At 31.2% G+C, this 26,734-nt stretch overlaps 1 protein-coding gene across 4 annotated transcripts; it reads left to right on the top strand.

The window, feature by feature from the left end:
• The first annotated feature begins 7,881 nt into the window (after positions 1 to 7,881).
• On the top strand, positions 7,882 to 13,382 carry LOC118062682 (uncharacterized). 4 transcript variants are annotated; one of them, XM_035076522.2, is made up of 5 exons: positions 7,882 to 8,281; positions 8,903 to 9,027; positions 9,189 to 11,174; positions 11,980 to 12,166; positions 12,627 to 13,382. In XM_035076522.2, exons 3-5 carry the CDS (start codon positions 9,264 to 9,266, stop codon positions 13,235 to 13,237), a joined length of 2,709 nt encoding a protein of 902 aa, XP_034932413.1. In that variant the 5' UTR covers positions 7,882 to 8,281; positions 8,903 to 9,027; positions 9,189 to 9,263; the 3' UTR covers positions 13,238 to 13,382. The 4 variants fall into 4 exon arrangements, with proteins under 4 accessions (XP_034932413.1, XP_034932420.1, XP_034932408.1 ...); XM_035076529.2 differs by having other exon boundaries at positions 8,937 to 9,027; XM_035076517.2 differs by having other exon boundaries at positions 7,882 to 9,027.
• Positions 13,383 to 26,734: the final 13,352 nt, after the last annotated feature.

A 26,734-nucleotide genomic window follows, 5' to 3' on the forward strand; every position in this document is an offset into this window, starting at 1 on the left:
ATAAATGTTCCAGGATAAAACTACACTGGCCTTGTTGCTTCTCTTTTTCTCCCCTGCAGTAAATTTTAGTCCTGCTATTGCAATAAATTTCTTTTAGGTGAGAACACAGAGTGAATTCCAAAACCTTGTAGTGGTTGTTAGATCCACCTAACAATTCTTATGTGCTAATTCAAAAACTGTTAGCCTTTGTGGTACTTGGAAATGGGCATCAAAAGTGCCTTTTTGAAGATGTGGTGAATATCCTGGATTAGAGGCTATATTTTGCTTGCAGGCTATTTATTGTCTTTTAAATTATTGTTCACTCAGATATGTGGTGTTTTAGTTTTTCTCCATGGTGCTTTATGTGTACTGTGTATTATCAACTTGTTAAATAGGACTGAAAAAGCCATTTCTTAAGTACAAAGTTGGCTGTAGGAGGAACTTTTAAATGGCTTTGTGCCATGAGCTTCTTCTTTGATTGCTGAACATACATGTCAGGCTTGTACTAAGGTGTTGAAGGGATCTACCGTCTCTGTAAATGCCCTGTAAAGAAAAATAATGAGGCTGAGTGAATTTGAACTCTGTAACATATAGGGTAGGCAAATGCTGGAGTTTGCATTACGGTGTCTTTACTATTCTTGGCAAACTTGGGGTGATCAAGCTTTGCCAGGGCGGTTTGTACTTGTGCTTTCCACTTAGCTTATCTGTTAGTAACTACATGTATTTTCTCACTGAAATTTCAGATTGTTCAGGTATCATTTAGTGAAAGAATCTTTTATTTGGTTAAAGTCAAAGCTAAAATGTCATGTTAATCCAATGATTATAGAGAATATATGACCATAAAGAATTCAAGTTTTAGAGCCTGCAATTCATTTCAGTTCCATGTGCCACTGGCCTTTGGGATGGTTGAATTGGTAGTCCGCAAGCTTGTGTTGTTAACAACTAGTTAATTCATATAAAATGATTCATGAGTATCTCAATTTTCCTGTAGCAGTGCATTCTCATGGTAGATGCTATTTATTAGGTACATAATTTTTTCTACAAAACAGATTCACTTCTTAATGCCCTTTCCTTTGCATGGATGCTGTAGAATTTTAAAAGAAGTTTTGATTTCCTCAAGTGATTTTATTTCCTGGTCTGTATAGGGAATATTTGATTGATAACTTGCTTGCAACTAAGTTCTTTCTGGAGAGAGTAGAGAGCAAGAAAATTGAGCCCAGTAGTTTAGAATAATTGCTGAACGAATTGAGGTATGGGTAACATCAAGGTAGAAATTTCTGTGTTTATTTATTTATATTTTTTGTGTGTGTTTGTAGTTTGGTTTAGCTAAATACCTTGATAGTCAGAGGGAGTTACAGTGGATGACTGCCTGTCCCTGAATTCTGGTAGTTACTAGTGGAATGGTACTGGATATGCTAGTTAAATAGGTGAAGAGACATTGCATTTTTGTTAGGGACAATGTAATGACAATGAAACTTTCTATAGGTATGAAGTTTCACTTCTCCAAAAACTTGATGTGTGTGGGGGGTGGCTTGCTCCCACAAATTATAGGCCACCCGTGCTTATATTTATGGCTTTGGTGCTGTAGCATCTAATTAGAGTTTGAATGGAAATTGAAGTCTTTCATTATACCTTGTATGCAAATGTATGTGGAAATGCTTGATTTTGAATTTATCTTTTTAGAAATCATCAGTATTCAGATTCAGAATTTGTGGTATTTATCAGTGATGTTGCATGTCCTGGTGAGAACAATGAGTACAAAGCATTTGGTTCTTTTATACTTGGTTGATACTTGAGATGGTCAGAAAATACTCCATTTGTGTGCATTTTGAACTTCATCAGGCTGAAACAACAAGATGAAGTACATTTTTATTGGCTGATGCAGTTGGGCATCCTCATTGATGCTAGATTGTCTTCTCTGAACCTGGCTTTTCAGTCACTCAGTCCAATAGCTACGTTATTCATTACAAACACTTTCTTCCTCCATTATGCTTGATCTTCTACATGCCCTTGAAGGGCTATGTTACTCCATCAACCAATTATTCCTAATCATCCCTCAGCCAAATTCAACAGAGAAATTCTTCAGAATCATGACCCGGCATTCTCTTCTCAACTTGCTATAGTAGGACAAATTGCAATGCAATCCCTGTAATAAAGGGTCAAGCATTCAACCATGTTGGCCTTGTTATTTCTAGCTTTTCATGCTTCCCAAAAATCGTAGTGGTCCTATTGTCAACTAAAGATTGAACTCCACTTTTATAATGACTCAGAGTGAATTCTAATTCCTATACTTTCTGCATTATATCTGGATGAGAATTTGGGTGAGCTAGTTTTCGTGTTTCTGGGCATTGTGTGCTTCTAAGTGCTTTTTAGGAGATGCCTTGTATATTAATGCATTCGAGTAATTCAGCTATTTATTATCTTTGACTCTTCTGTGCATGGAAGCATTATGTTTTTGCTTGCCTGGTAAATGTTTCTGAAGGCAATTAAATTGTTCAGTAACACTCTAAGGGCCATTTCTACAGAATGAAGTTAGCAGTAGGATGAACTTTTTAGTTGTCATTATGGCAATGTTTGTCGCCTTGGATTGTCGAAGTTGCAGCAATATAGGGTTTTTTAGAGCATCTTTGCAAGTGCTTGCAAAGAGTCTTGGAGGCGGTCATGGTCTGCCTACAGGCTGAGAACACCTGGATCCCCTATGATCAATCTGAACACGGGTTGTTTTGCCATTCTTTGACTTTGTGGAAAGCTCAAAACTGGAGTTCACAATACAGTGCCTCTTGTGTTCTTGGGCAAAGCTTTATAAGCAGGCTTTTCGTGGCAGATCTTCCCTCTAGACACTATTAAATGTCATTTCTCATTGTATTTGCTAGTTGCTGCATGCATTATCTAGTCCACATATTGTGAACTCTTAATTGTGACCAATGATTATGAAGTCATCGACATAAACTAACATATATTTGAGATGGTTAGCACTTTGAAGGACAAATAGAGATGTTTCACCTAGAGTTAATAAGAAAAGTGCTTAGTTCATCATACCATGTGCAAGACGCTTGCTTGAGATCATAGATTGCTTTTCAAAGTCTGCAAACATGAGATGGATTATCTTGATCATGAAGCATGGTGGTTGTACCGCGTAAACAGTGTCTGTGAGATGAACTTGGAGGAAGGCATCATTGACGGCAAGTTGTCTGAAGGACCAGCCGCGTGAGACAACAAGACCAAGAACGCTTCAAAATGTTATGGGTCTTACAACAGGATCGAAAATGTCATCATATTCCATCTCTAAGTTGTTGTTGAAAGCTTTTTGCAACCAAGCGAGCTTGAATCTGTCAATTGAATCATTAGGGTTACGTTTAATATGAAAAATCTGTTTGCATGCAATAACATTATGAGTGATATTATCATGTGATACAAGTTTTCAAGTTTTATTATGGTGGACTGACGGGCTTCCCAGTCTTGATTATTATAAGGGACGATGCTATGACATCGAGCTCCTTGTTGGAGAAGAAAATCAATATCCTTTTTAAATTCTTAATTTTAACTGTGGGTTTTTTTTTAATAAAAATGTTGTTTGTCCCAAAAATCTAAAATGTTGAGAAATTATTATTCTTTTTTGGAACCACATTGACAATAGAAAAATAATAATTATAGATAGGCACTAGATTCCGCTGCTGCCATTAAGCCATTATATATGTTTTTATTGTAAGACTAATTTGATATAATATATTTCTTTTAATTCTAACCACTTGAAGGTAGAAGCTTATTTAATTAAAAAGGTAACGACACAAAATCCTGTTGACATTGTAAAGAAGTTTCTCACCTTCACGAACAAAAACAAAAGATTTTGTGGCTAAACTTTGAGGTGGAATAATTGTTTTTTAAAATGATTTTTATTTGAAAAATATATTAAAATAATATTTTTTTATTTTTAATATTCAAAACAATTAAAAATATATTGAAAAACATTAATTTTAAAAAATATATCATTTAGAACAAAGTTTCAAACAAACCCTTAGATTGCCAAATCCCCTCTCCTTTTCCTGGGTTCAAATCAATTGTCATTATCTTTTCTTTGCTGTTGGGATTTCTCAATTTTACAAAAAGTCCAAATGCCAAATCCAAGAAATGCAACTTGTTCACTTGAAAACGTAACCTAAAACGTTTTTTAATTTCTTTGTAAACATTAATTAATGACAATAACCTCAATCACCTAATACAAAAATAAATTTTTAAAACCATCTAGTAAGTGATTTAATGGTAAAAATTTGGGATAAAAAGATTTTTTTTTTCTATGGTCTCATGTTCGAGCTATAGAGTTGCTAATATAATGGTCACTGAAGGTTTACATAATCATTAACTTCAAGGCCCATAAAATTAGTTGAAGTACACGCAAACTGGTTTGGATATCCATATTTAAAAACCAATAATAATAATTTTTTTAAAAAAATTAAAAACATTAATGCCAGCACACATAACATGATAATCCTTCTACTAAAAGAAAGTGTGTCCATTAGGGATAAGTTGACAATTTTGGTTCTTGATCAAACTTCTTCACCTAATAAACCTCTGGCAATAAATTATGTACCAATCTGATAGCGATTGCTATCTATATATATATATATACAGAAATTTAGTTACGTTCCATTCACTTACCTTTCATACTCTGGAAGATAAACGTAATGAAGTATTTCTTTTACTTTTATGCTGACAAAAACTATTACTGAATATATTTTCTTGTTTGCGGAAATAATTTCAAGGCATAGATAATAATGAAAATTAAACTCTAAGTTATTGTTTGAAGGAAGACGCCAAATATACTGAGTTAAACTTATTGTTATTTTTATTAAACTTGATTTTCATTTTCATGTTTCTGATCTCATTTTTTTTAATTTTTTATTTTAAAATTATGTTTGTAAGAGTATAGAAATCAATTTAGAAAAATTATAGGTTCCGCACGCTTGACAATTGATTCATTTTCTTTGAAAAAGAAAATCATCAAATTGATTTTTTTATTGATGATTTTAATATACACATATAAAAAAAATGAAGAATATTTAAAATTGTATCAAATAAATCTTTAAAAAATATTAGAATCGTAGTACCAAGTAACACCAAGTCTATGAATTTTGTTTTTCATATTGAGTAAGGTTTACTCTATGGTGCCTAAAGTATGTGAATTAGACTCATCATGTAAATGTATGAAAATTATATACATTCCTGGTTAATCATAAGATTTCTTAAAAAACTAGCTATTTATGCCGCGCACTCTTGTGAGTAGTAAATTTTTTTTTCTAAAAAAAAACCCTTGATATATAGGTTATTTTCTAAAACATTTCAAAGTATAAATAAAAAAAAAAACTCATGCAAACATCTAATTAAACAAACCGATAATTATTTATATAAATAAAGAATATTATTAACAATAACCAAAAGAGAAACTATAAAATTTAAGAGAATGGAAGTAAATCAAGATATTTGATCTTGTAAAATGAGATATTTATATGTATGTCTATTGAATTTACTTATTAAAATCAATAATAAAAGATAACAGAAATATAAACTAATATGGAACTGAAAAACATTATACAATGCAAAACATATAATAAATATTATTTAAGAATAAATATTATTTCATAAAATAAATCTCACTTGTCTAAAAAAAGAATTATTCAAAAATTAAATACAAAAAATTATTTTAAATAGAAGAATTATTCAAAAAAGATCTGCAAAACCCATGGTCTAGGCTATGAAATCAGGATAAACCGATAGAGAAGAAATGAAAAATTACTACAAAACTATTTTAAAAATAAACTAATGTTGAATGTTAAAATTATAAAAAAAAAAATTAAGGAAAAAAGAATCCCCAAACCATATGAACTTGTCAAACTTATTACCCATGTTAATGGAATGGAAGCATCACAAATAAAAAAGCCTTGAAGTCTATTCCTCATCAAATCAAAGGCTGAAAGATGAAATAGAAGAGGAAAAACCACACAGTTTGTAATTAAAAGAACAAGGAAGAAAATTGAAATAAAAAATAAATTAAAAGGTATCAAAATATTTTAAATTAGAGTGTTAGTTTAAAAACAATTAAACTTTAACAAAAGGAAAAATAAATCAAAAGATGGGGCTAAATTAAAAACCCTAAAAAACATAAATTTTAATTGAAAAATGAAATTGAAAATCAACAAAATTTTAGCAAAAGAAGCAAGGGAAAAAAAATCAGAATCAAAAAAAATAAGGATTAAATTGAAAAAAATAATAATAATATATGACAAATGGTAATTCAAAGATTAAATTGAAAATAACTAAACTTTTATACTAGGACCTCAAACGACAATAAACAATAAAAAAAGACTAAAATTGATAAATCTAAAGAGAAGAGAACAATGGTGCATTTTTTTTTTGGAAGAGTGAGAAAAGAAAGAAAAAGAAAAAATAGTGTGCATACAACGACATGATGGAAGAGTAGGTTTGGCCACCAGATACGTTTACATGCGCCACCCAAACACTGTGGATAACATTTACTCGTTGGCGAGTGCACATGACGTGCAAACACTTTTTGCAAATAAAATAATTATTTTCTAACATGAGAATGCCATAATGCCTTTCATGAACATGAGAATCATATAATAATAATAATAATAATAATAATAATAATAATGAAAGTATATGAATGCTTTGATTTTTGTCTTTTCTAAAGATATAAAGGCATTTTTATTGTATTTCAAAGTGTAAAATACCAAAAAAGCCCTCAATCAACTGCTATTTTTTTTTTTTACCTTCAAGGATAAATAAGTATTTTAACTATTTCAATGTTTTTTAAAAGACTAAAAAATCCCTAAGCAACAACTCAAGAAATTGTTAAATTTAAAGACAAAACAATATTTTTATTGTGAAAAAAATGAAAAATACTAATATGCCCCTAAACAACCTTTTAATTACTAATGGATCAATTGTAAAGACTAAAACACCCTTAGTATCATTACACTTTTTTTTCCCAACTTAGTGGTAAAAAAAATAATTTTACTGTAGCAATCAACAGTAAACTATGTCAATTGTTTACAATGAAAAACCCATACGGTTTAGAGTTTTTGTTAATAATAGTAGTACTTATTTTTGTTAAATATTGAAAGTTTTAGATGGAATTTGAGAGTGTGATAATAGTTACTTTTAAAAATGTTTTTCACTTGAAAATATATTAAAATAATATTTTTTTTTAAAAATTTATTTTTACATTAGCATATCAAAACAATTCAAAATATGAAAAAACTAATTTTAAATAAAATAAAATTTTAATTTTTAAAAATCACTGATACAAATATATTCTCAATGAGCCTCCAAATGATTTTTCATTTCTAGGATGGACAATATATTTGACCTTTTAAAAAAAAAAAATACCCCACACACCAATGTCAAATCTACAATTATTCATTGCATGTTCACAACAAATAGAAAGATGTGGACGATAACCATATTTCCATCTGAAATTCGCATTTTCTCTATTTACGGCTATAGAAAATTCCAATTCCTACCATATCAAAACAAAAAAATGAACGTGGCAGCCATGTCTCAATACACGTGTAACCAAAATCACAGTCCGCATGGTACTGTACACCTCCCATCAACAACCACCACCCGTACAGAGATTGTTTAATAATTATTATTTTTTAGAATATTTTTTATTTAAAAATATATTAAATTATTTTTTTATTTTTTAAATTTAATTTTAATATTAATATATCAAAATAATTTTAAAAAGAATTAATTTAAAATAAAAAAAAATAATAATTATTAAGTAAGTAAACAGCGAGAGTGTTCGGTACTACTTACCCGCCCTCCCTGCAACACCGTGTCAGTCTCTCTGTTTTTTGAATGTTAAAAAACAATAATAAAAAAAAAAATCACACCCCCCTCTCTCTCTCTCCGACACTTGTAACGGACCACACTCTCCATCTTTATTTGTTGGTTTTTTTTCTTTTCTTTCTTTCTAGGAGGAATTTTTTTTTTTCAAGATCTGGTAACTGAATCTATTTTCGGAGTTAAAAGAGCTGATTTTGTTTTTTTTTTAATTCTCTTCTTTTAGTTTCAATTATAAGATTTTCTTGGATCCTTCCTCTCTGTTTCTCGCTTGCTTCTTTGCCGTATTTCCGATCTAAGATTTCTTCTGCTGATACATTGCACTACATGCTTAAATAATCTTTTTTGTAATGAGTGATAACCATGGAAATATTTCAGCTCAGAAGGTCCAATCTCTTGCCTATTTCTCATCTTCATACTCATAATCTTAGCAGAAAAGGTAAACTATTTTAATTACACATTTTCAGCTTAGAAATGTGGTGGAAGTTTATTCTTTCATTTCCCCCCCTGCATTTTTCTCAAGCATCCTAGCAGAGTCTGTTTCTTCTGCATTGTTGTTGCTCAGTAACAGAAGTAACGCGAAAGGAAAGTAGTCTCTTGTTTGTTTCTCTTCAGATTTTCTCAGGCAGTTGAGCTAAATAATAACTGAAATTCCGAAAAAAAATTAAAAATTATAGTGTTAATCTTTTTGTGTGTGCATTGTAGAGGTTGATGAGGAGCTAGATTGAGCTTTTGGCTTTCTTTCTTTGCTTTAGTTAAAGTAGGTTTTTGATTGAGTTACTTTATGACCTTTTTAATTATCTTTTCTCTGTAGTGGCATGCCCATGATTTTGCTTGCTTCTTCTTTTACTAATTCTCTGGCTATAAAAACATATGCTTGCATTTCTTTAAACTGTACTCATTAACCATATTCGATTTTTTTTTTTTTTTTTTTTTTTTTAAGCTTCGCATGCTCGAAATGACTGTTAATTGATGATTTCTGGATTGGATTATTTAATTTTTGCAAAAAATATTTTGAAGATTTTAAATTTGCTACCCCCTTCCCTTTTACTTGTGACAGCAATCCTTATGGTGTACAAGAAATTCATTTCCAGGAAACGGGCTGGTTCGGGAACCGAGAAGCTTCCCATATTTGGCCTCTGATTCTAGCTCTCAGAGCGGTGATTCCCATATTTTAAAGAACTGGTGTGTTGATTTATCTGCTTCTATTTTTTGCAAAACTTATTAAAAGCAATCCTGCTCAGCTGTATGAATTGTGAATTTCTTCTATGCAAGCCTTTTTCTTGTGTGTATTTTATTGATTACTTGTTTTCATTGTTGTGATTTGAATCGCTTGGCTATTGTAGTTCGCCTGTGAGTTGGGGTGAAGATCTCCAAAAAAGGCAGTTCGAACACAAACAAAGAAGTTACTAGCAGAAGAGATGTCAAGAGAATCTGAATCCAGAAGGTCTCCGAGTGTTATTGCCAGATTGATGGGCCTTGATGGGCTACCACAGCAGCAATCTTCTCATAGGCATCCAAAGAAATCCTCGGAGAACTACACCCAAAGAATGGTATTGACAGAGATAGCTCAAAGAAACAGAGGCTCATATGGTCGGCGGTCATCCAGAAAAAGCTCCAAGGATGAGCAAGAATTTAAAGATGTATTTGAAGTTTTAGACACTTCAAAGATGGATAGTAGTAGTTATTCATCATGTGGAAATGGACACTCAGAGCTTACAGCAGCTGAGATGGCATTCATTCAGCAGAAATTCACGGATGTTAAATGGCTTTCTACCGATGAAAAACTTCAGAATTCAAAGGAATTTCATGATGCTATTGAGGATCTGGACTCCAACAAGGATCTTTTGCTGAAATATCTTCAGCAGCCAGATTCTTTGTTCACAAAGCATCTGCATGATTTACAAGGTATCCCTCCACAATCCCATTGTGGTTGGACTCACATACCAGCTAAGAAGTCATCATATCCTGCACACTGTGGGAGCATTGGCCTCGGCTGTAATATACAGAGAGAAAACCCATTGAAGAATAGAAGAAAACCTCATGTTGATCCTTCTAGCTACTCTTATAGTAAGCTTGAAGCTCAAAATCCAGTCAAGTTGTCAAAAGTTCAACTGGATCAGAAAGATGAATCCGCCATGCTCCCTACAAGGATTGTTGTTCTGAAATCAAATATTGGAAAAACGCAGAATTCTAAGAAAAATACCTCATTATCTCAATCTTCTCATGCATCACCTTCAGATTGTAGGAAACACACTGAAACTCCTAGTATCAAGAACAAGGAGGTGGTTTCATGGGGAAAGAAAAGTTTTCCTGATGATGCAGGGCCCTCAAGGTATAAGTCTAGAGAATCTAGGGAAATTGCAAGGGAAATCACCAGGAAAATGAGAAAAAATTTCATAAACAGCTTCACGAATTTTTCAACTTCTGGTTTTAGAGGCTATGTCGGGGATGAGAGTTCAACTGAAAATGAGTCTGCAAATGAATCAGAGGAGACAGCAGTGAATTCCAGAAATTCCATTGATTGGAGTAACCGAAGCATACCTTTATCATCATGCTCTAATGAATCATCGGTGAGCAGAGAGGCCAGGAAGAGACTCTCAGAGAGGTGGAAACTGACTCATAAGTCTGTGAACATGGGAATTGTTAGTCAGAGCAGCACACTAGGTGAAATGCTTGCTACCCCCAACTTGGGAACAAGGCTAGGAAATTCAGATGCCATGATCTGTAAAAAAGTATTCAGTGCTGACGTTGACTGCAATCATGGAACAGTTAGGTGGGATGAACCTTTGGGTATTAGCAGCAGGGAAGGCTGGAAGGATGTTGGTACTGGGAATATTTTGAGATCAAGGTCTGTGCTTGCTTCATCTACTATTATCAGTAGTCCTAGAATAGACAAGCGCCGTGAAAATGTTTCCCATGACAGTTATATGATCCCTAGACAAGTGATCTGGCAGGAAAGAAACAGAACAATAAAAGGAAATTTCAATAAGAGAGAATGTTCTTCTAGAAATTCCAAATCACGTTCTAAGAAATCTCACATGTCTAGCTGCTCGTATAGATATCACAGTGAGCCTTCCTTGGATATTAATTTTGGCCAGGATCAAGTGCAGAGTGACATTGCAGAATATGATTCACTGGAACAAATTTGTACATTTTCTGAGACACCAGCGTCTCTTGTCATAGATACAGGTTTAGTTTTTGAAAATATGGTGGATGTGGTAATTGAGAACAAAGCCATGCAATCTAAGCCTATGGACCAAGAATCATCGACTTATATGTTGGTAAAAGGCAATTCCTCTGCTAGTGATCTAGAAGTTTCAAGCTCAAAGGTATGGTTTTTATCTTTTGTGGATGACCCATGTGCATGCTGACATATTATGAGCACCATAGATAGAAACTTTGAGCTGCAGGGTGTTCTTCCTTTTAAATCTCAATGTCAAGGAATGGAGAAATTTCTTGTTTATCTTCTCCCCTTTCCTAATAATCATCTACTGTGTTTCAGAAAAAGTGTCAGTCAGATGCATACAGTTTTTGATTCACAACGTCTGATTTAAACTCTATGCTTTTCCCTAAGATTGGAGTTTCAATTCATGGAATACATATGTGCAACAGCATTAGTTTTAAAAGTAGATTCTTAAATATACGAGCAACTATATGTTTCTTTTCTTTTAATAAATGATTATTGCAAGATTGCAGTATTTATTTATTTGTTTAAGAAAATAAGTACAATTTTTTTTTGTTGCTATCTGTTTTCTTAAGCAATACCAACAATTTGCTCTGGCCAATTCCCAATCTATTGAACATGCCTGGCTTTCTTTTTTGTCATTTTTCAGTAAATTTTGTAGAGACACAAACACCCATGCATATATATTTGTTTCCTACTTCCTATATACATGTTTAATATTTGCCTCTTCCGTGAAATGCTTGAAGAACAATTTCTTAGAAGTGGTTGTCTTTAGTTCAATAATCCAAAAAAATGTGGTGCTGAATTAAATTAAATACTCTAGTGTCTCTCTCTCTCTCTCTCTCTCTCTATATATATATATATATATATATATATATATATATATATCATGAAATGGATACTTCAATATATAGTGAACGGTTTAATCTCAGCACTTCTTGAAGTTTTAGGAACCATCAAATGGGCCATCTAAGAAAGGTTCAATTCCCATGCAGCACTCTGTAGCCGAAGTAGAAACTCCAGCAAGCTCGAAGGAGGCTGATCAGCCCAGTCCTGTCTCAGTTCTTGAAACTCCTTTTCCAGATGACCTGTCATCTGGTTCTGAGTGCTTTGAGGGTCTCAACGCCGACCTGAATGGTAATCTGAAAAACTGTTTAGTTTATTAATTCTTCAGTGTTTGAACTCCACTTGGGATTTGAGTCATTGCATTTTATTGTTTAGTTTGCGTTTTCATTGGAATTTGTATCTGTTTTGTGAGCATAACTGTTTTTTTAGTTTATTTTTTCAGTGGAAGAATGATAACGAGGCCTTGGGAATGAAATTATTCTGTAACACTGAGTAAAAATGTTTTAAAATCTTAAATAATGATACTTTGGTTGATTCAAGTTACATAATATGCAGAGAGCAGTCATTCTCTGTCTTCATTGATTTGTGGTTTGGCTACTTTGGATTGACCAGATATCATTCTCATATCCGAGACAAAAAATGATTTTTAAGAGAAAACGGATCTGCTGCTGCAACAAATCTCCCAATGATGGGATTTTACATTGAATTCTTAGTATTGCTACCTTATTTTAACGTTTTTCCCTGCCTGTAGGACTTCGGATGCAGCTTCAACTTCTTAGGTTGGAGTCGGAAGCATACGAAGAAGGACCCATGCTCATCTCTAGTGATGAAGATGTCGAGAAGGGATCTGTTGGATTTACAGAAGCAGCACAAGTAGCTGAGGAGAGCAGTGAATTTTCCTACATAGCAGATGTATTGGTGGACTCCGGTATTAATGATGTCGACCCTGATACATTCCTGAGAACATTGCACTCCCCGGAATGCCCAGTCAAACCATTGATCTTTGAAGAAGTCGAGAAGAAGTACTGTAATCATGCAAGTTGGCCAAGGTCTGAACGGAGGCTGCTGTTCGACCGTCTAAATCTTGCTCTTCTGGTGATTTACAAGCAATATGCAAATTCACGCCCTTGGGTGAGGTCTGCAACTATGATTGGTCCCAAGTGGATAAAAAATGGACTCAAGGATAGGCTGTGCAAATTGGTTGCTAGCCATGATAGGAGAGCTAACGAGGACATTGCAGCAGAAAAAATACTGGAAAGGGAATCGCGGTGGTTGGATTTGAGGGAGGACGTTGATATTATAGGTAGGGAAATTGAGAGGCTACTGACAGAAGAGTTGATAAGAGAGCTAGTAGCAGAGTAGGGATGGATTTTGCACACGATCAGTTTCCTTGAGATAATTTAAGAGGTAAGATATATATATACTACATAAATGTAGGAATGAAATTGATGAATTTCTCATTTCATAGAAAACAAAATCCATAATAAAAAATAGTTTAATTTTATTTAATTTTTTTATTTGGGGCTTATCGCAGCTCAAGGATCAGGCATGCGAGGTAAAACAACCTAATGTATCCAGTGCTCACCCTTCTAGATAGACATTACTGCTGTTTTGCTTATCTGGAATTTTAGACTGACCGTTACTGAACTCCCTAATTTTGAGTAGTTGCAATCTAAAATCTCCATTTACAAACGCTATATCGCACACAGATCCAGAATCGTCTCCCAAAAAAATAGAGAGTAAGTCGCCGTTATAATTGCAGGTTTGGGGATTGATGATTGTTTATGCGGTTATAATTTGTAAATAGCACTATTTTTATTTTTAAAGTGCTATTTTCCATCACTATATAATATAAGTAGATGTAATTAAGTCAATATACTTCCAGGATTAGTACAAAGGTCTCAAGAATCTTAGATAAATACTCTTCGAATAGGTCACAAGTTAAACATATCAACTTAGATCAATCATTTAATGATATAGTTTTAAGACTATTTTTTCAACCTGCGCAACGCTACGGACTAATATATTAATTTTTCAACCTTGAAAAATTGTAAAGACTTTAGGAGGTAAAAAACTTGATGCATGCTGGCTGAAATATATTTTGAAATACTTAAATGGTGATGTGTTGGATGATATTTTTTTTTTAATTTTTTTAAGAAGTTAACATATTAGATTGACTCGGGTTAACTATGGTTAAGCTGCAAAACTCATAACACAGTTAATTTAATAACATGAAAGAAGCAAAAAATAAATTTAGTTAATTTAATAATATAGAAAAGACAACCCTAATTTAATAGCATGAACAATAAAGCAAACCCGAGTGACTTTTCTAAATTTGAGTTAGTATTCTAAATTTATAATTTGTGAAATTTTAGACTCGGACTCAATCAAGAAAGTTAATTCTCAACTAATTTAATATTGAAGAATAAAATTAAAAACAAAAATCAATCTAAAACACTTGTCAAAGCATAAAATCAACAATTAAAAAAATGAGGATTAAACCTAGTAGAAAAAAAAAATGGATGATGAAATCGCAAAAAGAAATCAATTTTATAAACCACTTCAAATAAAAAAAAATAAAAAAAAATAGAGACCAAATTTGAGAGATGAAAAAAATAATAATTAAATAATGATGTAATTAAAAATAATTTTCAAATTGGATATTTTTTTCAAATAAAAAATTATAATTAAGAGAATATGTACTAAATATGATGGGAAAAGAAATTGAAAGGTTGATGTGATTTTTTTAAAGGAGCAGAAAAGAATGCAAAAAAGCAAACCTGCACCAAATTAGACCAAATCACAATACACGTGTCACCAAAAAAAGGATTTCAAGACGAATTAAATGACGCGGTAAAAACATGACAACAACCAACAAAGTCATTTACATGTGCTGCCTGAAAGCAACGAAACGACCTTACATGTTTCAATGAACCTGCCTCAATTGGATGTTTTGCAACCCTGGTTCGAAAAGAAAACCTTGCAACCTTCCACTCTTCATACTTTTATCCTTAATTTTTTTTTTCCACTTTAATTCTTAACTCTTTTAGTATTACAATCTAATTCTTAAATCCAATTTTCATTATATCATGAATTCCTTATCACATGTATTAGAAAAGTATGTGACCCTAAAATATTTGTAGATTTTTTATTTTCTTGAATTCTTGTATATTAAAAAGAAAATTTACACAAAAGAATTTTTAGGGGCTCAAAATTGAGCCATGACACCTAGGTTAAAAGAAGAGAGAGAAAGTTGCAAAAAAGAAAGAGAAAAGAGTGGCAGGTTATCGGTTGTCAATGTTTTGGTGATAAAAAAAACTATGATTTTTTTGTCAATAAAAGAAGTTTGATGATGGTATTTTTAGCCTTCATCTAGCTAAAAAAATAGTTCGAGGCTTAGAAAATTTTAAGATTTTCAAATATTATTTTTTTATCGAGTTTTTGTTATTATAAAGCTATAAATTGATTTATTAAGGTTTATATAGTGTTTCTTATGTGTTTTCAATTGAAAAAAAAATAGTTAAATATAGGTTTATTAGGTTTAAAAGTCAAAACCCGACTTTTTGACGAGTTTCTAGTAACCTAAAGTGGTCAGAAATTTGGCAGTTAGAAGACAAGTCATTTGCTTTATTTTTGTTTTTCAAAATAAGAAGGATTAAACAACGTGTTGTTCACTCCTTAAAAAAACCAAAACAAAAACTTGGTGTGTTGGTTTGGTTCATGGGCCTAAACATGTCTGCTTGTTTTTGCTTGGGCCAGGCGATAGATCTACCTTACTTCGGATGTGCTTAAACAATTTCTGGATATATCATAATTTGATAAAAACTAACTTTTTTTTTTCTAAAAGAGAATTATAAAATAAATTTTTTAATTATTTTTTGCAAATAACAGATATACATTCAAACTATTGAGGTATTATCAATTTTGCATTCAAACTATTTTTTTGATTTAATTTTATTCTGAAATTATTGTGATTCTCAATTATAATTTTGAAAAAATCGCTTAACAAAACCATTCGAATATATTTTTATATAAATCGTTTGATCTGTTTTTTACAACCCTCACGCATATCTTATAAACGATTTACAACTTAAATAATAAGTATGATCTATTTTGCAATAAAAGAACACATTGGAAGACATTTGAATATATATATTTTTCAATTAATCACGAGAACCAAATAATTATTATAAATCAAGAACTTTTTTAACATGGTACCCGTACATAACAAGATGCTGCATTGTTGCTCAACAGTATACCATATCTGAGCCCTGATGAAACACCCCAGATTTAAGCAGGAATCCTGTTAAGGGCCGAGGATTCTTGGTGGCTCAAAAGATCAACACCACTCTTGGGAGATGGAGGTGGCGGGCTACGGCGACGGGAAGTGGGCATGAATTTGAAGGCGGAGGATTCTTGATGGCGCAAAAGATCAATATTACTCTTGGGAGGTGGCGGCGGACTCGGCAGCGTCCTGGTATTTGTGGAAGAGAAGGCGAAGGCCATCATGGCCAGCAAAACCATGAAGGCTACGACCAATGGCTTCATGGCACCTTCCATTGTCATAATTCTCAATTTTATCGTCTCTTTTAGACCTTGATTGCGCTCTTGAACAAGAACCACCTTCTTAACTAAAAAAGGAAACTGGTTCGGTGGTCAATATTTAACGTAGAAATTGACGGGGAGCTGAAACTGGATCTGGAATGGTTTTGAATATTTGGGAATTCTTTTACTTTTCTCTCTCACTTTTCCTTTCGTATGGGCTAACTAAATATAGAAGGTATGAAAACCAAGCCAAGCGGGGATTCATGGGTTTTCTTACACACTCATGAAGCAAAATCTGAATAATGTATTTATTATTTTATCCAATTTTATTTATATTTAGGGAAAAAAAGGAATCAAATCAGTCAGCTAATTTCCTTCAAAATTTATTATACAATGAAATAATCTCAACAAAATTCTTCTTTCTCAATACCCTTTCCGATAAATTTTATAATATTCATGAAATAATTAGTGACGTTTTATTAATTATCCTCTTAATTAATTTTTTAAAATAATTATATAGAATAAAATTCATAACTTACTAAAAAATAATAAAGAATATTTCAGTTCAAGATTTTTCTTTTCTATTTATAACTATTTTTTTTTTAATATGTGACCTGAAAAGTAATTAATAGAATTACATCTTAAGCACTCTCTCATTTATTCCTATCGTAACAAATACTTTCTTTTCAAAAAAAAATTATAACAATTTTATCCTGAAATTTTCAAAAATTCTCAAATAAAGATTTTCATCAATTTTAAGATTTTTTTTTTTCTATTTTCTCATCCAAATTTTATTTTTCTTTTTTTTTTATAAAAATATATCATTTTTTAGGGAATTTAACTATTTTCTTTAAGTAATTCTAAATGTTTGCCTTAAGAAAAAGACAAATTACACTAAATAGCCTATAATTTGAGCATAGCAATACTTTAAACTCTACTTTTTAAAAATATTTTAACCTCACTACCGGTTTTTCAAATTTTACAATACTCTGTTACCTAAATTGAATTCCACGTGTTTAATTTGAAGTAAAACTTTTACATCCTCATATCCAATCAAATTAGAATGCTTCAATCTTACAATCAAATTTCCTTACAACATATTTCTTAAGTTTTAAAAACATTAATTAAACTTTAGATTTTTATTTCAAGGGAAATATCCGGTGTTTTTGCTAAATTCATCAATGAATAATACAAAATAAAAATAAATATGCCCATTACTTAAAACATTTGGGAAGGTCCGTAAACTTCAGTGTAAATTAGAATGATTATTTTCAGTTTGATTTAATTTTAATTAAAAATAATAACTAAAATGAATATTTATTTTTTTAAAAAAACTCAAAATCGATTCAAACCGATCGGTTTCAGTTCAGTTTGTTTTTTAAGGACAAAACCGGTTCAAATGAGTTTGGCTCGGTTTTTCCAGTTTGGCTCGATTTGTTTTTGGTTTTTTTGGTTTTGGTTTGATTTGGTTTTTTTATTTATTTATTTTAGGCTTATAAAACCGAAACCGAACCAAACTGGTTGTTTTTTCACAATTTTAATCGGTTTTTTTTTTTCATGGTTCAATTTTTTCGGTTATTTTTTTCTAGTTTTCTCAGTTTAATTGATTTCTCAGTTTTTTTTCTCACCCCTATAGCAAACCAATTAAAGGAAATATTCAGGTGTGTTTTCTAAAGTCATCAATAAATAATATAAAGTTTTTATAACTAGTTTTTAAACCCCCACATTTTTTTTCAAATTTTTTTTAAAATAATACAAAAATATTGAATGAATCGTATTTTTATTGAATATCTTCAATTTTTTAAAGGATTTGTTATTTTTCGAATTTGTTTGTGATTTTTAGCATTCTTGCATATTATTATATTGAGGTAGGAAACAAGCAAAAACATGGTTAAAAATAAGAGGATAAAAAATGAGGGAGAATAAAAGAAATAAGAAAGAAAATCAAAAGAAAAGAATATTTAATTGAAAATAGGAAAAACAAAAAGACAAGAAAAAGTGAGATAAATAGATAGTGAGAACGAAATACCCAACCCCTTTTCCATATCCTACTAATTACCACAATCATATTTTAAATTTATCCTAGGATATCTAAAAATTTCCTAGCTAAACATTTCAAGATCAGGGTTGCTCTAATTTTGCATATTATTACATATAAACGTCTAGGATATTTACTATAGTACTGTTTTTTTATCCTTATTTTTTGTCCTTTTGTGCCAAAATCAAGGTATAATTTATTAAAAAATTTAAGTTCAAGGAAGATTAAAACATAGGATAGAATTTGACATAAGATTAAAACAAAGTGTAAAACATAGAGAAATTTCAATACTAGTCTAAATTTTGATTCCAAATCCATTTTTATCCTCCTACTTTATCTTCTCAATCTTAAAAGTCCCTCTAATTTATAAAATAATCAATTTTTATCCAAAAATTTATTTTTCTTATTTATTATTCTCTTGATTTGAAAGAGAAGAGAGAAAATCATTTGTTCTCATGATTTTGATATCAAAACAATTGATTTTGATGTCAACGAGTTTGATTTTGTGTTCTTGAAATGTTTTTTGGTTTATTTAGTTTTATAAGTTACTCTTTTTTTTTTTAAAAAAATATTATTTAGGTGTTTCTAGGCTAAAAATAGGTTGAAATGGGTTTTGATCCAAAAAATCTTACCCATGATCTAAATATTAGCAGACGACGCATCATCTATCTTATTTCTTTCTTTTTTTTTTAAAAGGTGACCACCCTTTATAAAAAGAAAAAACAAATAAAAGGGCTTAGGCTTGACTACAAGTCTTGGTTTTTTTTAAGGCTTAAGTGTACTAGGCTACCTAGGCCAGGTCCACGTGCCTCATCTCATTTTTATTTTTTTCATTCTTCAATTTTTTCTTTCATTCCAATTAGATTCTTTAACTTTTGAGAAAAAAAAAAATTTTCTTTATTTTTGTTATCATATATGTAGCTAAAAGATCAATTAAAAAAATAAAATTAAAAACTCAATGAATTTTATGACCTTGGTCACGGATTTGTCAGATTATGTTGTGAAACATGGGTGAATCCAATATATTGTTAGTCTCTTTTTTCATTTAATTTTTTCTTCTAGTTTTTTTTTTAATTTTATTTCAAAAAAAAATTTTCTTTATTTTTGTTATCATATATTTAGAGGGAGAAAAATTAAAACAAAACGTATTTAACACAATGAAATTCATGACTCAGGTCGCAAGTTAACGAATTAACCCATGAAATAAAGTTCGATCCAATATATTATTGTCTATTTTTTTTTATTTAATATTTTGAATTAGTCTTCGTTATATGTTTCATTTTTATTTTTATAGGATTAATTTATTCTAATTTGTTTTTTAAAGGGTTATCACGGTCACAAGTTTGATAAATTAATCACAATTGATCTTTATTGATTCAATAAGTCATTAAGTAAAACTGTTTTTTTAATCAAAATTCTTTGGTTTTTTCTAATCATCTAGTTTTTTTTTCGTCTTAAAAAAATAGGCGTATTTGCAGCATTACAAGAGGCAATAACCTAGTAAATTCTCAATTTTCTCTCGACCCTAAAAAAGGTGGGGAGGGGGAACAATTTTCGTTCATTATGATGTTGTAATCTTTAGCTCATTCTTTTTCTCTCCCTTTTGTTTTTGTTTTTCTTCTCCTATTTTCTCTTATATTTCCTTTCCTACTCTCTAAACATCATATATTAGCACCAAACCTGAGGTACCATTAAACTAGCACCTCTAAACTAAATATTAACGCATCAATAACTTTAACATTATTCATCTCCTCTTTCTACTTTTGGCCAACCATAATAACCACCCAACCAATAACAATAACAATCATTTTAGCTCGTTGTCCCTCTCTCTTCTCCATCTTCTCATTTCTTTTTCTTTTTTCGATCAACCAAAACCAATCAACCACTCCAGCACCTCGCCTCCTTTTAATCTCTTATCCCACTTAAAATGAATAACAAAAATGTTGGGCATCATCTTTTCTATAGCCAATAATTAAAGCTAGTGAACAAACAACATCAACAAAAGGAAGATGTGAAAGACAAACCTTATCCCACCTTGATCTCATCCATTAAGTGATGGTGAGGTACACTACTAATAGTAGAAGGAAGAGGATGAGGTGATGCAACCAATTTGCAAACACCATCAACACATGACCCCATATGTTAGCATTTGCGATGATATGTGGGGTCTCACATGTCGGTGACTTAACATCCAAATTCTAGCATGTTCTAGAAGGTATATTCATCCTTCTCGTGCTTTATATATATATATATATATATATATATGGTATATTAAAATGTATTTTTTCATATTTGTTTACAACATCCCGAGTTTAGAGATTTGTTGAAAACTTTAAGGTTAAATAAGATGGTATCGATGTTTCATGGTGAAATTAAGATGACAACATATGTTCTAATTTAAATTTAACCGAGTTATAGTTGTTTGGTCCTTCTTGTTTTTTTTTTTTTTGTATGATTGTTACATTCTTAGTTGCCATATAAGACTTTACATATTGATTTGTATGTTTGAAATGCATTTTTTAGTACGTCCAGGAAAACCATTAGTATGCTCATATCTTTTGAAATGACGTTTAGTTTTGTTTATGTTTCTAATCATGTTTTCTAATTTTTAACCTATCAATTTTTTTTCAAAACATTTTGAGTTGGTGTTTGCTTTTAAAGTTTTTTTAAAAACGTTTTGTTGATTTTCGTGGATACAAGTTTGCTTGGAATGTGTTTAATCATGCTTAACTTTAAAAATATCATTTTTGAATCTTTGATGTCAATTCATGTAATTCTGAGTTTAATAGTTCTAAATCCATTATAATATAAAAAACATGACTTTTTTTTTTATTCATCATGTTCATCGATTCTCAATAATACCATTATATTCTTGTTTCAATTTTTAAATTATATATTTTTTTTAATTTATTCTTCTATGTGTTTATAAGGGTTAAATCCTATTTATAAAAACTCAAGTTGGTTTTTATACCAAAAACAACTTTTCATTGCCTACTTGCATTTCTATTTGTTATGAATTCAATTTTTTCTAGTTAGAATTTCATGACTTTTATTTGTATTTTCACTATGCATATATCTTTATTTTCTCACACTATCCACATGTATATTTTATATGAAAATTTATTTGGCATGCATCCTTTCATGGCATATATTTTTGGTCACCATAGGAAGGCGATGAAGTGTTGTATGGTCTCAAATAAGCACCTCGTGCTTGGTTTGAGAAATTTTTTGTTGTGATCTTTATCTCTTGGATTTGTTTCTAGTAGTCATGATTCTGATCTTTTTATTAAGAGCACTGATGTAGGTTGTATTATTTTTTTCCTTATATGTTGATGACATGATTATTACTGGTGATGACATTGATGGTATCTTAGTTTTGAAGATAGAGCTGGCTAGACAGTTTGAAATGAAGGATTTGGGTTCTCTTCAATATTTCATGGGTATTGAGGTAACTTAGTCACCTAGAGGTTACCTTTTTTCTCAATCAAAATATGTTGAAAATATTATTGAGCGGACTATAATTACTAATAACAAGACTATAGACACTCTCATTGAAGTTAACACAATGTATTCTTCTTCTAATGATTTGTCTTTGACATATCCTACTTTATATCATGCTATTGTTGGGAGCTAGGTATATCTCACCGTTACTCGTCCAGATATTGCATATGATGTTCATGTTGTTAGTCATTTTATTGCTTCTCTTAATACTATTTACTAAGCAGCTGTTCTTTGTATTTTATGATATCTTCTAGGTACAGTCTTTTAAAGTCTCTTACTTTCATCCACCTCTTCCTTGAAGCTGTGTGCATACTCTGATACTGATCATGACAGTGATCCCACAAATCACAAATTGGTTAATGGTTTCTATATCTTTTTAAGTGATTCTCATATCTCTTGGAAGAGCAATAAACAATCTATTTTTTCTTAATCCTCAACCTAAGCAAAATACCGTGCTATGACATCTACTACCAAAAAGATTATTTGGTTACGTTGGTTACTTGTGGATACGAGAGTTTCACTTTCTCATCCTACTTTTATGTATTGTGACAACTGGAGTTCTATTCAGATTGTTCACTACTCAATTTTTCATGAATAAACTAAGCATATTGAGATTGATTGTCATCTTACTAGTTATCATCTCAAGCATGACACCATTACTTTGCCTTTTGTTTCTTCTTCTTTGCAAATTTTTTTACCAAGTCGCATTTCATTTCTCGTTTTTGTTTTCTAGTTGGCAAACTTTCGATGCTTGGAGTTACCGCATTGTGAGTTTGAGGAGAAATGTTAAAATAATATATTTATCTTATTTTATTTATTAAAGATATAATAGTATTTTTAGCTTAACCTATATATAAGTTCTTTGTATTTAAATTAAAGAAAGAACTTTAAGACAAATCAATTGAGAAGAATTATAGCTTTCTTTCTTTTCATGTTCGTATTTATTTTTGTGTTAATTGAATTATTTTAACAGGAAGCAGCTCGTCAATTATCCCATAAATTTTCCCATAAAATTTGCATGCGTGATTTATTTGATATAAGAATATTAATCTTCACAGGAGATCATCCATGTATAGCTGCTGCCTCGCCCAAATTATAAATTCCAACACAGGTTAAACGCAGTGTCTCTTTCGCGTGGACTCCGAGACCAGCATCAATATCACTAATATTTTTAAAACATGTATTTAATTTGTTGAAGGTTTTTGCATGGAAGATTTACAGCTGTAGATAACGAGATAAATACAAAAATCGTTGGGAAACTCATTTCGTTTAAAGGATAAAAAAAAATCCCCTAATCAGATAATTATTATATTAGCAGTTTCTTCAAATTTCAACTAAGATGTACCAGAAAATATTTGAAATAGGATCCTATTCGCAATAGAATTGTATTTCAAAACGCAACCTTTTTTCTTCCGTTGTTCAACTTGTCTTCTCTTGTAATTTCTATAAATTATCCTCAACAGTTTCTTGTCTTCCCTCAAGTTTTACTTGGCAAATTCTTGCATCTCTTGTGTCTAGGACCTTTTGCTGTATATTTTGCGTGATAGATGGAGAATAATTTCTCACTTCTAAGAGAACAAAAAATCAAAGCAGATGATGAGGCGTTGCTTGAGCTCTCGCTCTCTACTGGATCTAGGTCACAGCCATTATCGCAATCATCATCACAACTAATGTTAGGTCAACCACCAACGCTTCCATCGCAGTTGTTTCCACCAGTGAAACCGCCTCCACCACCGCCACACATTCTCCATATGCAGCCCCGAGCTAACCCATCTCATCAAGAAGCTGTCATTGGGCAGCTGGATTCTCACATCCGCAGGTCTCCCTCTAGGATTTTAAGTGAAGGAAAAAGTGACACCATACCGGCACCGTATCCATGGGCTACTACTAGACGTGCCACAGTACACGGCCTTGAATATCTGCTGGCCAACGGACTAACCATTATTTCCGGTCAAATGCAGTGCAAAAAATGTGATAGACAGTATGAAATTGAATATGATTTGCAGCCAAAATTCATGGAAGTTGCATCTTTTATTTCTGCAAACAAGGACACCATGCATGATCGAGCGCCATCAGTTTGGCTGAACCCAACCCTTCCTGATTGCAGTTTCTGTAATAAAAGAAACTGCTTGAAGCCAATTATGTCCAAGAAGAGGTCCATTAATTGGTTGTTCTTGCTGCTGGGGCAAATGCTTGGGTGCTGCCAACTAAAGGCGTTGAAATATTATTGCAAACACACCATGAATCATAGAACAGGTGCTAAAGATCGAGTTCTTTATCTTACTTACATAGATCTTTGTAACCAATTAGATAGATCTCAGGGATCGTTTGATATTAAGTTTACTACGTAGGGAATTACCGTTGGATCTTCTCCACAACCACTGGAGAAGCCTTTTTGTTTAGTTTTAATAATATGTTCTTTGTTTTAAATTCCTTTTCTTCCTTGTTAGTTTTTACTTTAGATTTGCGTCTTAGCTTTATTTAATTAATTATTGCTGCAACATAGCTATAGCTACTTAGATGTCAAGCACTTTTCTTTCTATCTTCACAGTTCGATGAAGCGAAAGCGACTTTTTGTTTGTTTACGAGTTGCATTAATTAGCACCTTAATTACTTGAAAGTGTTTTCATCAATCGAAAATTGTAGGTCATTGAAGGAAGGGAAGCGATAAGCATATTTGTAACGATAATGATTATTTTTTAAAATAATTTTTATTTTAAAATATATTAAAATTAATTTTTTTATTTTTTAACATTATTATATCAAAATAATATAAAAGTATTAAAAATATATTAATTTTTTAAAAAAATCAAAAATATTTTCTAACCACAGTATACTATCAATCCTATTTAGTAGTATAATAGTATAACGAGGTGAACAAGTTTTTCCTTAAACATTGTTTTTTATATATTGTATATCACATTATGAATATTATCATCCTCATGTGGCCACATCAGCAACCATCACACCATTAGTATCATCCTCCACTGCAAAAAAAACAACCATTATTTATCATTATACAAAAATTACCCATCAATTTCATTGTTTCTTCTTTATCGTCAAATCCTTTATTATTATCATCATTATTATTAAATCCACCTCTTTCACCAACCATTATCTCTATAACCTCACAAATATATAATGAAAATATTTTTTTATCATTAATTCATTACAAACACTTTTCACTATGAACCAGTGTATTGCTTAATACCGACTGAATATTTTGTCAATGCTTAAACATTGATTATATTAAAAAAAAAAATTATTTACAGAATCACGAATAGTAATTGGTCATATATCATCGATAATTTATATTATGTCAGTTATTTTATCAGTAATATAATCACTAATAAATTTACAGAAAAAAAAAACACACCAAACAAAAAAATTTTATCAGCATCATTCCTTTGGTAATTTTATCAGGGATTATGACATATTACCTACAAAATAAATTGTTGGTAACTTCATCAGTAATCAAATGCATATGACCAATGAAATTAAACCATAAGAGATTTACATCTAAAAATGGCAAGTCTTGTGATTTTTTTGAGCTATATAGAACTTTTCAATAGACTTATTCCGCCACTAAATCCATATGTAATTATTAGCGGCAAAGTCATGTAATTGTTCCTAGCTCTCTAGAACTTTTCAAGGGACTTAGGTTGTCAATCATTCTGTTTGTGATTCAAATATCATCGATAATTTTATCAGTATTGTATTTAATATTTTTTAAAAATAAAATAAATAAAACAAGGAAAAAATTAAAAAAGAATAAAACTAAAATTTTATTATTAATTTAAAAACAATATTGAATACAATTTATCTAGTGTAGTGGGAAAAAGTTGAAGGAGAGAAGGTAGAGGCGAACCTTTGTCAAAATTAGATGGGCAACGAGGTGGCCCACATATACGAGTAAGGGTTAACAACAACTGCTTGAGAACATTTACTTTATCCCTTAAGTCATCGTCTCGGATTTAAGTTGGGTCATCTCAGCACTAAGTCAAGTCGATTGAGTGTCACCTTATACTCGTATAATCGTCTGGACAATTGAATGTTGTTGCCTTGAACCCGATTATGAGGAACCAATGATCGCTACGCTACAGTCAATCTGTATATCCTTGGCCATAATGTTTAAGATACTGTAAATCCAATTTTTATTGAGTTTATCGAACGATCCAACCTCCAATTATAAATCAAGATCGAGTTCCAGATGGGTGGAAAGATCATTGTTATTGAGTTTATCGAACGATCCAGCCTCCAACTATAAATCAAGATCGAGTTCCAGATGGGTGGAAAGATCATTCCCATATCTCTTATAGAATTGGGTGTTATATGTTTCCTGGAAAAAAAAAAGTCAACAAATTTAAAAAAATAATAATAACTTAAGAAAAAAAGTGTTGAAATCTAACTTACCATGAACTTTTGAGCTCGGCTATCGACAAGCTATTGCATATTTTTTCAACGGTCCTCATTTTCCATGTGAATTTCAACAAAAAGCTTAATCGGTCTTAGATTGCATCCAAAATCATAGCTTGTAAAAGGAAGCTACTATTATTTAAACAATTTCATATAATACAATATTTTAATATATATATATATATATATATATATATATATATATATATATATATATATATGTATGTGTGTGTGTGTGTGTGTGTGTGTGTGTGTGTGTGTGTGTGTGTGTGTGTGAGATAAAACAAAGTCTTATCATCTATTTTGTAGATGAAATGAATGAAATGGATTCACTGGTGTGCATGATAAGTGAATCATGA

Source organism: Populus alba, chromosome 16 (assembly GCF_005239225.2).
Source record: "Populus alba chromosome 16, ASM523922v2, whole genome shotgun sequence".
NCBI classification, from domain to species: domain Eukaryota; kingdom Viridiplantae; phylum Streptophyta; class Magnoliopsida; order Malpighiales; family Salicaceae; genus Populus; species Populus alba.